Source organism: Camelus bactrianus, chromosome X (assembly GCF_048773025.1).
Source record: "Camelus bactrianus isolate YW-2024 breed Bactrian camel chromosome X, ASM4877302v1, whole genome shotgun sequence".
NCBI classification, from domain to species: domain Eukaryota; kingdom Metazoa; phylum Chordata; class Mammalia; order Artiodactyla; family Camelidae; genus Camelus; species Camelus bactrianus.
In genome coordinates, this window is record NC_133575.1 from 93,532,173 (window position 1) to 93,545,183 (window position 13,011).

At 48.9% G+C, this 13,011-nt stretch overlaps 1 protein-coding gene across 2 annotated transcripts in view; it reads right to left on the reverse strand.

Moving 5' to 3' along the window:
- The window catches only part of TMEM255A (transmembrane protein 255A), a 56,551-nt gene extending 46,818 nt beyond the window's left edge, over positions 1-9,733 (reverse strand). The window contains exons 1-2 of one of the 2 annotated variants that reach the window (XM_074359982.1): positions 9,501-9,733; positions 2,798-2,940 (exon numbers count right to left, since the gene is read on the reverse strand). In XM_074359982.1, the coding sequence (XP_074216083.1) occupies positions 2,798-2,940; positions 9,501-9,558 (201 nt within the window). In that variant the 5' untranslated portion in view covers positions 9,559-9,733. The remainder of the gene's footprint in view (positions 1-2,797; positions 2,941-9,500) is intronic. The other variant, XM_010963949.3, reaches the window with a different exon arrangement.
- Positions 9,734-13,011: the final 3,278 nt, after the last annotated feature.

The window sequence follows — 13,011 nt, forward strand, 5'->3', positions numbered from 1 at the left end:
TATATTCATACCGACCAATTGATAGTGCAGAATCTTAAAATATCACAGTATGGTCATTCTGGTTTTACTGTTTTAGTGTTCCAGGTGGTTGCTGATCCACCTGAACTACACTCCCTTGGAGTGTTTATTAAAATGCACTCCGAGGTGGGGAAACCACTGGCTCAGAGTTTGCACAGTACCTCTCTAATAACCAAACTATTCAATTAGTGAAAGCACTGCATTCTCACATAACTCTGGATTCTCAGGAGTTTATTGTTTCCGAGGTATGAGTCGTTCTTGCATTTGTTACAATATGACCTGACCTATAAACTCAAATGGATTTTTCTGGTCTTCAATCTGCAGTCTTCCCCCTTCACTTTCTATAATTAAAACCCATTTTAAAGAAACAATCTACAGGAATTATAAAAGCAAAATTTTTTAGGTTAAACCATAGGGCACACTGCTAGGGATGGCTCTCCTATAACATTTCCAAACGAGCTCTTAGTCACACACACACACACACACACACACACACACGCCCCCAGTGCTTTAACTTCCAGCGCTAGCTGAACATCAGGTACTCGAATAACAACAATCACGCGCCCTCCTTCCTTTGTTAATGTATTCCAACCCAGCCACCCACAGGCAGATATTCCACAGAGAAGGTTCAGAGCCCCCGTTCATGAATAGCAGTTGCTACTCTTAAATGACATGGAAAATACCTTCCCCCACCCAGGGAGAGTCTGAATCTTGGCTTGAGCAGTGGCTCATCAGTCAGAAATCTTTTACTAAATGCAGCTACCTGAAGCACACAAAGTCACGCAGACCCTATAAATTGCTTTTCCAAGCCACCAAAATGCAATCTTACCCCTCTTCCTCCCTCCACTCCCCCTTCTTGTGTTTAAAAATAAAACCCAATTTTGCTGACGACTGGTTTTCTTGCCTCACCACAGGAAGTGGACCGGGTGAGTTCTCACATCACATGCTTAACAGAGGGCACCAAACGGTGTCTGTGGGACACCTGCCCTGGGTTGGGGGGAGCCCTGCCTGCCTGTGAGGAAGGAGCTTCCCAGGCGGGGCGGGCAGCCTTCAGCCGCGGCGAGGCACAGCCCACGTCAGGCCCCTGCTTGGCTATAGGGCTATTGAGGAGGCTGACTGTGGAATCGGTGACCTAGGCAACAGGCGTCAGGCTTGGTCACTCACAGCGCTGGCTTGTCAAAGGCATCCATCTTTAATCCCTTCCCCTTCCTTTGCTTCTCTCTCCAACCCCCACCTCTCCAGGAAAAAAAAAAGAGAGAGAGAGAACGAAAAGAAACAAAACAACAAAGACTTCTGACCTCTTTGCTAACCTAAAATGAGAAAGAAAAAAAAACAACCATCCTAAAGTTCCTTTCCCCTCTCTAGCAGTTACAGTTGGGAAGTCATTTAATTGAGATTAAAAGTATGATCCAACCTCTAGAGTTAGGTTTTTGGGTTGAACAGCAGTGTGTGTAGATCCAAATGAGGTTTTTGTTTGCTTTTCCCCCAGCTTTATTGAGGTGTAATTGACAAATAAAATGGTATGTATTTAAAGCATACAACATGATGATTTGCTATAAAATGAAGTTTTGTGTGCAGGGTTCAGTGGTTTCCAGAGTGGACTGCAGGCACCCCAGGGACGGGTAAAATAATCCACTGAAATATGGAAAGAAACTACTTGAACTCTCATTTCTTATTTTTCATTTATCTAAAAGAAGAAGAAAGAAATTATATGTTACATATTCAATAAACAGACTGTCACTGGCGCCCTCCGTTGGTGTGAATGCCAGGTGACAAGGCGAGCTGTCCTTCTGGAGGAGGGCAAGTTCCAAGCAGCAAAGGGTTGGTGGTGGGGCAGTTTACATGTGCCTGGACAGTCTTATCTAGTCTTAACTAAACTAGTCCCAACAAAACAGACAAGCGGTTTGGAAAGACTCCTGTTGAGAAATCGCAAAATGAAAATGACCCTAATAATGTAAACACAGCGAGCAAGAGGAAAATGACAGAACTGATACTTGGAACTCTCGGGGTGAGCTCTTTGTCAGCCACGCTGTGAGATCACGTTAAAAACCAGTGACGACAATGACGATCTAAACATATCTGATAAGAAGTCAGCCAAAAGTAGTCAAAATTATCTAGGAGGCTATTTGAAATAAGGATTTATAACCACTATCTTTAATGACAGACTTCATGTGAAGTGCATGTCATTCTTCAAAATTTGTTAGTATTAGTATGAAGATATTAAACATTAATGTATATTTCATTTTATCAAATTTTTGCATTTGCTTTTTTGTATGCTTGATGAACATGTATATAATTTGTAAATGAATAAATATACATATTTTAGGAGTAACTATTTCACAATTTACCTGATAGGAGGGCAGGATCACTTGGGAGATCAGTGCTGTAGGTCATAGACTGTCAGGTTGCCAGGGTCCTCAGATTTCAGGTCAGATCAGGTGACCTCTATTATATACAGGAAAGCAGATGCCCAGAGAGGAAAGGACCTCAGCCTAAGGTTAACACTGCTAGTTAGTAACATCTCCTAGATCAGAAAACCGAGATCCTAAAGAGTGACATGACTTGCTAGTTAAGAGACGAGGCTGGGATTCTTCTGTTTCTTAGTCCAGTGCTCTTCTAAACGGGCCCAGAGTGGCCTCTCTAAGTAAACGTGGAGATATGTAAAGGGAGAAAGCTGAGCAAACACAAAAACTCAGACAGAATTGAAAACCATCAGAGTAGAACCCAAATGTCTGTAGCCAGCAAGCTACTGAGACCTACCTATGCCTTCTATACTTACAATAACTCCTGGGTAATAACCTCCAACAGTCACATTCTGGGTCCTGGTGGTTGCAGCGAGGCCCACCGTGAGAATTAGCACGGACACAATAAGCAAAGTCACGGTGACATAGATGGAGTTTCGTTTCCTCCGATTGAAGGCTCCTGAAAACACACGGAGAAACAGAAATTGATCATCTCGGTGAGAGAAGGGATGGACTTAGAAGAATCACTAGGAAGGTTCTCGTTTCCTACTCCAACTGGTGACTGGGGTTATCTCTGGGGAGTGGGATTCTGGGGAAGAGATAGAGCTCTAGTTTTTTTGCAGCCATCAGATGCCACGTTTGCAATAATAATAATATATATATTTCCAGTTTGAAAATAAACAACAGAAGAAATCATACCAGTTATGTAAAACCAAAGCTAAACAAATTTTCTGCTTTTGGCATTCTATAAAAGATGTGTCATACCTATTTAGTGGAGTGGTTTTTTAGGCCAAATTATAAGGCATATGATAAATGGAAAGTGTACTGTGGAGGTATTAAACGAAAATATTTTAAAGCCAAGATGCAACTAAGAAGGGTTTTTCATAAGCTGAAGATACGAAATTTCATTTTCAGTGCAAACATCAGAAGCAAGCCAGGTACTGGGATTTTTTTCTTTCATTTATTTCTGACATTTGCCACCTCATGTATAAACTTTAAAATGGTGTGTTGGCAAGATTTGCCACATAACAAATGTGTGTAATAAACTAAGTGTTTGGAGGCCATTAGTCCACAAAGATGTGTATCGGGGGAGGTAGATGGAGAGGATTATAACTTACACCGTTTAGGCTTATGTGAGGGTGACATAAATACGAATGATGAGAAACCCGTTCTCCTACTCAGTGCTTATCAGACATGATAGCGCAGACCAATATTTTTTTCGAAAACAGGCTTATTAAACCAGATAGAAAAATGGTATCTAGACTCGCTTTTCAATTTAATTTTTTTTTAAGGAATGGAGCACCGCTCAACACTCTGAATGCGTTTCTCTGGCACAGGAGGGGGTTCTCAACAGGAAAGACCAGGGATGAGTTACCACCTAGGCATCATCATAAAAATAAGCAACTGGGGGAATTGCTATGAGAGACCAGTTCTCCAGTGGGTAAGATGAAGCGGTGGGGAGCCTGATAATGGGGTCGCCCACCCAGGTGACTGGGCTGTCGTTTATGGGCCTAAAGAGGCCACTGGGGACTGTTCCGAGGACCCTGTCATTCTGGGAGGCCTCACTGCAGCCTCAGGAAGCAGCTGCCGGTGAAGCCGCCCAGACTGCACCACTGGGACGGAGGGGAGAGGGGATAAAGGAAGGGGGAGGGAGGCGAGAAAAGCAGCGAGACCCCGGAGGCCTGCTGGTGGTGAGAGGGAGGGTCTGCGGCTGGCCATGCAGCCCCGGGCAGATTCCCCCTCCTCGAAGAGAGAAGAACGTCAGGAGCGCCCCCCTGGCTGAGCCCACCAGCCATCTCGTCTCCCCTAGGGCGGTCCCTGCCCAAGGCTCCAAGGGAGGGGGGAGGGGCTGGCGGTCTCTCCCCTGACGTCAGCCTGGAAAGTGAGGGCCGTGACTCATCAGGGTCATTTCTAATACGATACTATTCTAAGACCATTTTACATCGAAATGTAGAGTGGCTTGAGCGTTTCGAGGCACCCACAGATGAAAGCGCCACATCACACCTTGGGAGGAGAGGTAAAGAGAGTTGGGAAACGAGGCTCCTCTTGGGGGGGGGGGTTGAGTCCAGCCTCTAGGGGAGAAAACAGAAGGACCGCTTGAGACACCTGTGACATCAGGGCCCTTTGTGTGAGAGGGCTATTTGGGATGCAAATGGGGAGGGGACTGCTGGTAAACACTAGGAGCCCAGCGGGAGACTCCAACTGCGAAGGGTTGGGGGTGGAGGAGCAGAATTGGTTTCTCCTGCTTATCTGAAGGTTAGTTATCCTTCCTCGAGATTCCGAGGGATCCTAAATGAGTCTTTAAACCGAGGTCCCTAAGTCCATTTGATGATGGGCTGCTTCTCAGTGAATGTGCTTGTTGGCTCCACAGAGGGGCTCTAACACGAACTTACCAACATCACCTCCCAGTCCTGTCTGCCTTCTCCTTTGTCACTCACACCATCTTGGCCCTCCCCAGCCCCAAACTGGCAAAACAGAGTGAGGGAACATCTGGATACACCGAGAGTACCTTTGTGACACACCAAAGTGTCTCAACACCTCACAGGGAAAACACATCGCCTTAGAGACTGGATTTGGGGGAGTGTGTGTGTACGGGTTTTCTAAATGTTGTGGGTATCACTTGTCTGCTCCTTCCCCGCCAACTGGCTTCTGATCTTGTTCACAGCTCTTGGGTCTCCTTTGCAAATATCACTCTAACTCTTAAAAGCACAAGAGCCAGGTCAGAAAAGTGACTCAGCAAACCACATGGTGTCATTTGAAAATCTTTTTTTTTTCCTCCTGCTTTAGAACTTGAATTGAAAATCCAGTCAGTTGAGAAACCCAGGCAGAGATCCTGTAGCTCCACAGGGGCCTTGCCTCCAGATAGGATTAGCTTTGGACGAAATTCCTAAGAAAACTCTCCCTTGACTATTCTCTGTCCCTTCACGCCCTCCCCCAAGTCACCCCTTATTTTACACCATAAGGACTAAAACTGCATAAAATGAAGTTATTTCTAGTTGCACTTGGGGAGTTGACCATTGTAAGGAACCCCAGGGTGAATCCTTTCGACAAGTGTCACCCCTCCGTGTATCTTTAGTGTCAATTTGACTTAAAAGTCGCATCTACTGAGAGCAAGAGGCTCCCAAAAGGCAACTTAGTATGTCTGCTTAGGACATTTTCCTGCTGGTTGTTTTATTTGAGAAGGGAGAATTAGAGCTCTGTTCTTATTAGGGTACAATGTGGGACCTGCCTTAGATGTTCCTGTAAACACAGGAACACCTTATTCCGATTTTGTTTAGTAAGTAGACATATCAAAAAACCTCAGACACCATGAGGTACTTAAATAAAGGAGCAGGTATTTGAAAACAGCGCCCATCACCGTGTCTGATACCGAGTGAGCAGTCAATACTTGTTGAATAAACAAGAGGCAACATTTCAGAATCGCTTCCTTTCTCATCAAAGAGACTGTGGGGGCCATTGGGTGAATAAATATGGGTGACGCTCATAGAATTGATTTTTTAAAACAGGATACACCCAAGGGCTCCCCAGAACTAAAAGCCTTCTGGCCAACTAGGGTCACAACCCCAATGTCTCTCACTGGCCTGTCTACTTGGCGCCCAGTGTTTTTCTATTTAGGCAACAACAACCACCCCTGCAACCAATAGCAGTGGGAGAGTCTGAATCCCGTCACTGCCACCCCCCCACCCCCAGCAGCCTCCCTGCAGAACTACTGCAGCCCTCCCTCTCTGCAGTGCCCCACCTCCACCCCAGATTCGTGACGACCAGGATGCTCTGCTCTAGAAGCGCCCAATTACTTGCTGTCTCCACCCTTCCAAATACAGCCAGCTTCTCCCTCCTCTATGTTCCCCCCCTGGTCAGAGCCCCAACCTGCACTGCGGTCTTTGAACCTGAGTCCCTCCCTTCCTTCAAAACCTGTTCAAAATTCACCTCCTCCGAGAAGTTTTTCTTGATTAAGCTCATTCTACTCTAATCACTCATTATTTCATGTCCCTGACTTCCCAGATACCGCACTCAGTATATTAATTATAACTACTACAATTCCAATTGTAATTGTGGGTCTGGTCCACAACCCATGATGTCCACTAGTTCCAGGATTATGTATCTGACAGGAACCAAGGTGTGGGTTGCCAGAAGGCAGGATGATTGTCTCTGCTCACTTGTTTTTTACCTTGTACATGTTCTTGATTCCCCCTTGATTACAGGGTATGGAATCTCTATCAGAGTGCAGCAAGGATGGAGGCCCAGTATACTGTCCTGTGCACTACGTTGTTGCTGACTGACTAATTCTTCGGGCAGATATTTGAACCAGTTAGGATTTGCTTACCTGAGTCAGCTTTGCCACACAGGGAGGGTCCCAGGAAGTCCCAGCATTGAGCATCCGTGGATACAGGTGGCTGCCCACACAAGAGCCTGAAGGCTCTGCCAATCTCCCAAACATTTCCTTAAAGGTGCTGAAATCCCCCCTTTGGGCAGTTCTTTGATAGGAGACACCCGAGGCCACCAGTGGATTACAAATGTGTTATTTACAAGGGAAGGAGCGCCCCGCTGTAGTGGAGGTGCCTTAGCGCCTGGGGGCGGTGTTGCCAAAAGGGAGATGGGGGTTGCTGGGAGTGGGATGAAGGGGCGCTGGAATCAAATTACCAGCCAAGCGCCTGCTCCGCTCGGAGCCTTGGACTAATCGCTCATCCCCAGGCAGCCGGCAAGCATAGAGTGCAGGCACCTTGGTGCAGTGTGTGTCTGTGTATTTTATATTTTATTGTTTTGGCTGCGATTGTGTCCTGCCTGTAGAGGGAATCCCCTCAGAAATGCTGCCCTTGGAGGCTGAAACACTAACCCACCCACCTCCACTTCCCCTCCCCCCATGCAAGGGAAGGTGGCGTTGCCAGGACTGAGTTAAGTGGGAGTAGCTCCTAAACAGCCTAGACGCTGATTCAGGCCTGGGCTGTGCGGGACCAGCGCCAGGGAACTCCGAGGATACTCCCCTGTCCAAACTCTGGAAACCCAGGACTACCACTCGACTCGGGAATTTGCTAGTGCCCTCGGTCTGCGGGCTTTACGAAGCCGGCTGCGCGGAGCGGGCTCGAGCGTCCATATGGGATCTGTGACTCTTTTCCCGCAGTGTCGACTCTGGGCTGGGCGAAGCCCACTCATCTTCTTGTTGCGTAGATCTTTCGGAAAACGCGTGATTGGCTGAGGGCCCCTGGGAGCCGGAGAAAGAACTCTCTTCATCTTGTTCCCCAACACACAGAGCAGCGTGCCAAGGAGCAACGCTTTAAGCCCGGGGCCCCTAACCTGCCCACTCCCAAACCGGCAGACGGGCGGGCGCTGGGGGCCGCGTTTGCTGGTGGTTGTGGCCCGCTGAGGGGATGCGCGCGGCCGAAGCCTCGCACTCTTCCACCCAGCCCTCCCTCGCGCACCAGCCTGGCGTCGGGGAGCCAGGGCTGCGTTGGCGCCACAGCTGGCCAAGGTGAGGAGTGCATTCTGTGTGCGTGCGCGCGTGTGCGTGTGTGTGTGTGTGCGTGTGTTGGGGAGAGAGCTGGGGGGGAGTGTGGTACTGCTGAGTTCTGGATTCGGACCCGAGTCCTTGGCCTCATTTGTACCACGTTGCAAATAACTACGCCCTTAAAAATAAAAAAAAAGAGCAAATTCTTATATTGAATATGCAAAACCATTGAAAATATGGATCTTTCCACCATCCAGGAGATAACACTTTCTGGGGCCCCTGCGGTGAACGAATTCTGCTGAAACTGAGTCTTTTGCAAGCAGTAGGGCGCTCACATAGGGGGTTCAGCCCTCTGCCTTGCCCCCTCCCCTCGATGTTCCCGCAAATTCTTCGGAGAAGACCTGAGCAGACTGGATGGCAAGAATTCGGGACGGAGGGATTTTGCAGAATGTAAAGTATGTTGTAAAGAGAGAATTCGATTTGGTTCAAGTACATCCGAGGCGAATTTTAAGATTAGGTGGGATCATGGTTTGACAATCCCCTCCCACTCTCCTGGGCTCCAAATTAATTTCTCCGCCCAGTGAAATCATAGGGCTTGGGAAGGTGCCTAAAAGCTGAGGGGGACTGGCGGGGGGTGGGGGTGGGTAGGGTTGTTTGTTTGTAACTACCAAAAAGCAGCTTCGAGGGGCAGCCAAGTTGGTGCCTGGAGGTAGCTGTCCCCCAGTTTCCATAAGGAAAGATATTGAACCAAATCAAGCTAGTGGGTTCCCCCCTCCCCCTCCCTTTCACCCAGAGTGGGAAAGCGCGACTTCAGAAGATGCGCGGGCTCGAGCGCTGGCTCTTTCTTTCTCGCGCTTTCACTCGTCCCCCCCCCCCCCTTTTCACACTAACGCACATTCCGTGCATTTGGAGCAAAATAGGAATCAAATTCAAGGAATGTTGATCCTGCCGCTGCAGACGACCAGGCTGCGCTTTCTTGAGTGATTCCTCAGGAATTCCCCTCCTGCCAGCCCCTCTCCTTTCTTCTCTCCCCCTCGCCCATCCCCCAGGGTTGCGCAAACCCCCCCATCAGCGAGGTGCAAGTCAGGCCTCCCCCTACTGCAGCTCTGAATTTCAGGGCAGCGTCGACAAAGTTGGGAGGGGGCGAGGACCCTGCTTCTTCTAATTATCGTTAGTCGCGAGCTCTTAGAAGTGACGGGGACTTTGCAAAGAGGGAGCGTCGAATGGAAAGCGAAGGCGCAGGTTGCAGGGAAGTGTTTTGATCCCCAGACAGCTGGGATTTACCACCAGCTGCAAGTCTGTCGGCACACGCACACAAACACGCACACACCCGCACTCCGGGGCAGGGATACTCCGACGCAATCTGGGCGCTCAGATCTCCGCGCATCGTCCCCGCCCCCGCCGGGCCGCTCCCCTGGGGCTCTGGTCCGAGACTCCGAAGCTGGGGCGCGCGGACCCCCTCCCTCGCCCAGCTTCCCGCTCCCTGGCTGTCGGAGCGGCCGAGGCGCTCCTAGTCCGGAGGGCAGCGCACTCACCCCTTGCCCGCCGCCGCCCCTAGGAAGGGCGGCTAGACTTACCCATGGAATCCGGCAGGGACATGTCGCTGGACCGCTGCTGAGTCAGGGACTGATGCATGGTGAAAGCTGCCCTGTGGCCCCGGTCCCCGAAGCTGCTTCACGCGCCCCCGGCTCAGGGCGCCCCGCAGAGCATCCTACTCCGCGGCGGCTGCCGCTCCCGGTACCTCCCGAGAGCTGAGAGAGACTGCCTCTGGTTGCGAGCTGCAGCTCAAGTGCCGCCTCCCCCTCCCCTCCCCTCTTCTCCCTCGCTCCTCTCCTGCCTCCCTCTGCTCCAGGAGGCAGCAGCATTGGCGGTCCGAGCAGCGACGTGCGCTTGCGCAAGACCCCCCTCCTCCCTCCCCCTCGGCCCCCCCCCCATCCTAGTTATCCACCTCCCAGCCTCCAAAGCCAGACAGGGAGCTGTTTTAGCCCCTTGAGGCCAGGGCTGCGCAGAGAAAGAGGGGGAGGCTACAGCCTGGGGCCAACCGGCCTTCTCTGTAGTTTGAAGAGGGTCTTGGGCAAGCATCTTGTTCTAGGATTTATAATTGGGGAGAGGGCAGAGTAAGAGGTTCAGAGCTGAGAACACACACACAGAGACACACACACATTTGTGCAGGTTTGGTCTTAGTGCTTCCAGAATGACATAATGGAGCTGGAGATGATCCAGAGAAGGGCCACTCTATAATCAAGGAATGGGGGAGGGGGAGGGGGCTGCCATATGAAGATAGATTAAACAAATGCAGACTCTAGTCTAGAAGGATGAAGTCTGGGAAGGGATGTGACTAGAGTGTATAAAATTATGCAGAGATGGAGCAAGGGAACACAGCCTTATTCACCAGATCTGAGAATTCTAGAACCAACAGCCCCCTAAGAGCTAGAAGGAGATTCAGTTAAAGCAAATATGACTCTGCATCAGCACCCCTGTTTGTGCTTTTGCTCCAGGCTCTTTTATGTCAAGGATCTCATTTTCTCATCACAGCAGCCATGCAAGGCAGGAAGAAGAGGTATCGATAATCCCATTTTATAGATGAAGAAACTGAGTCTCAGAGAAAGGATGAAAATTTCCTGTACTCACTCAGCCAGTAAGTGATAGAGGTGGGATTTGAACCTAGATCTGTTGGACTCCCAGGTCAGTGCTTCTCCTGCTATGGCAGCTGAAAAGAAATGTTACTCTACATTGCATACTGAGAGCCTAAGGAATTCATTAGCCCCAAGAGGTGCAACAGGATGAAAATACAAATAGTCTTGAAAAGAGGGAGAAAGTTATGGCTGACAGATCTACTGTGGATTGCTAAGGGAAACGGGTTGTGGTAGGAATGTTCTTGATCTTGGAGAACAGCCACATCCTTCCCCAGCCTGTCCCTTCAGACCCCATTAGGATATTGGGCTGGAATCACTATGCCCTTGGCCCAGAGGGTGGTTCTGGTGTCCCCCAAACAGCAGCAGAATAGGATGAGGCCTCCTCGGAGTGCCCTGAGGCTTCTGCCTGGTGGCCAAGGGATGTGGAAGGTGAGGAAGGGGAGAGCAGTGGGCTCCAGCTCCTTCAGGAAACTCAGCCCTGTGGGCCCAGAATCCCAGAGAATTCACCTGTTTGAAGGCATCCATTCTTTCCCAGTGAGAGCTCCTGGGTTCTGCTTGCCAGGTCTCCTTCCTGCCACCTCCCCCTGATGACTGCTGCAACCCTCTCTCCACCTGCACCCCCAAAATACCCCCAAAATCAAGTATAAAACTTTCCTGAGAGTTGATGGGATGAAGAAGAGAACGTGGGTCTTTCCAGCTCTGGCTTGCTAACCTACTGCAAAGCTTTGCTTCCTTATCCAGGAAATGGAACCAGGGGCCCTTGCCCTTTCCCTTCTTCCAAAGGAAGAAAAGATGCTTCCTGAAAACTGAAAAGGAGGCCCTTTATAAAGAACTTGGGCACCCTAGGGGTCAGGTATTATCAGCAGCCCTACACCATAGATGTGCCTTAGAAACCTGTGATCTATGTCCTAGATCCAGACAAGAGGCCCACTCTTGTAGACGTGCGTGTCTTAAGCATGTTTGGCTTGTGTCAGAGCGGCCACAAGCTCCACAAAGGCGGAGAGAAAGTCCATATTTACACTCTTGCCATGTTTGTCTTTAGTTCTGTTTACTCTCGCTTCCTTCCCCCACTCTAAATATCTCATGCATTTAATGCAAAGAACTCCAGCAACCAGCACTGATTTCTCAGGAGTTCATAATTAACTAATTCTGTTTCTGTGAAAGTAGCCTCAAAGAAAAGCAGTTTTTATACAGGCTGTAAAAGACAGCTTTACACCTTCTTTAGGGATTTGGACTCCTCAATAGCAACCGTACAGCTGGAGGTCCCTGAAGAAGCCGAAGAGAAACTTGCTACCATGCTGGTTTCCATGGACAGAGTCAGGCCTTTTCACTTTAGAGAGAATGTTACCCGTTAGTTGATACAGAAGGCATCTGTAATGTGACTTTTATAATCAAAGCCGTGAACTAGTGAGGGGCCCTTAATGGGGGTGAGCCTTGCTGTATGCAACATCTGTATGCCTGAATCCTGCATGGAAATGAAACACTATTTAAAAAAATACTAGAGGAGTTGGCTGTTTCAAAGAACTGTGTACTGCATATTTCCTTCGAACTGCCTCACATGGTACCGTATGGGACTTGGAACACAGCAGGCTCAGTCAAGTTAAAAATGACTTTGAGACCAGGAGCAGTGACAATAGTAGCAGCTGCGGCAGCTCAGAGAGTAGTAGCAGTCTTCTCCCCAGAGGTGGTGGCTTGTTTGGACAGAGGATCTGGGATAAGGGGAGGGACTAGAATGGGAACTCGGGGGGAGGGGGGACCCACAACACATTTCAACCAAGCCTGGTACGAAGACCCCCTTTCCACCAAAATAAAGTTTATTTTAACTCAGAATGAGCTGGACAATTAAAAAGCTAGAGGCATTTTTCTGGAGCGCTATTCTGATTTTCTTCACGTCAAAACACTTGTGCGTTTTACACATAAATCAGTTCATTGTGAAATTTACCAATAGGCAAGACACCTAGATGAGGGAACAGGTCTTTCATGCTAATGAGGGCTACTATAAAACTGCTTGGTTAGCTTCTGATAAAAGAGAAATTATTAAAATGGCTTAAAATAAATCCTTTTCATTGCAAGCTTAATCAAGCATACAATGTTGCCGTAGGTTACAAACTGTTTTATAGCAGGAGGAGACGTTTGCCAATGGGGCTGCAGCCTGCTTCTCTCTGTCTTTTTCAAACCAGTGATGATCGTGCTCCCCAGAAGCCTTCAGACCACTAGAAAAATGCCAGATGGCGCTCTGTCTCTAGCATGTTCACCCTGGGAATAGCCAGAACACTCCATCACCACCTTATTTTTTTTTAATTTTTAATTTATTTGGTGGAGGGTGTGACTAGGTTGATTTGTTGATTTATTGATTTTAGTGGAGGTACTGGGGATCCAACACAGGACCTCATGCCTGCTAATCGTGTGCTCTATCACTGAGCCATACTCTCCCCCCATCACCACCTTATTT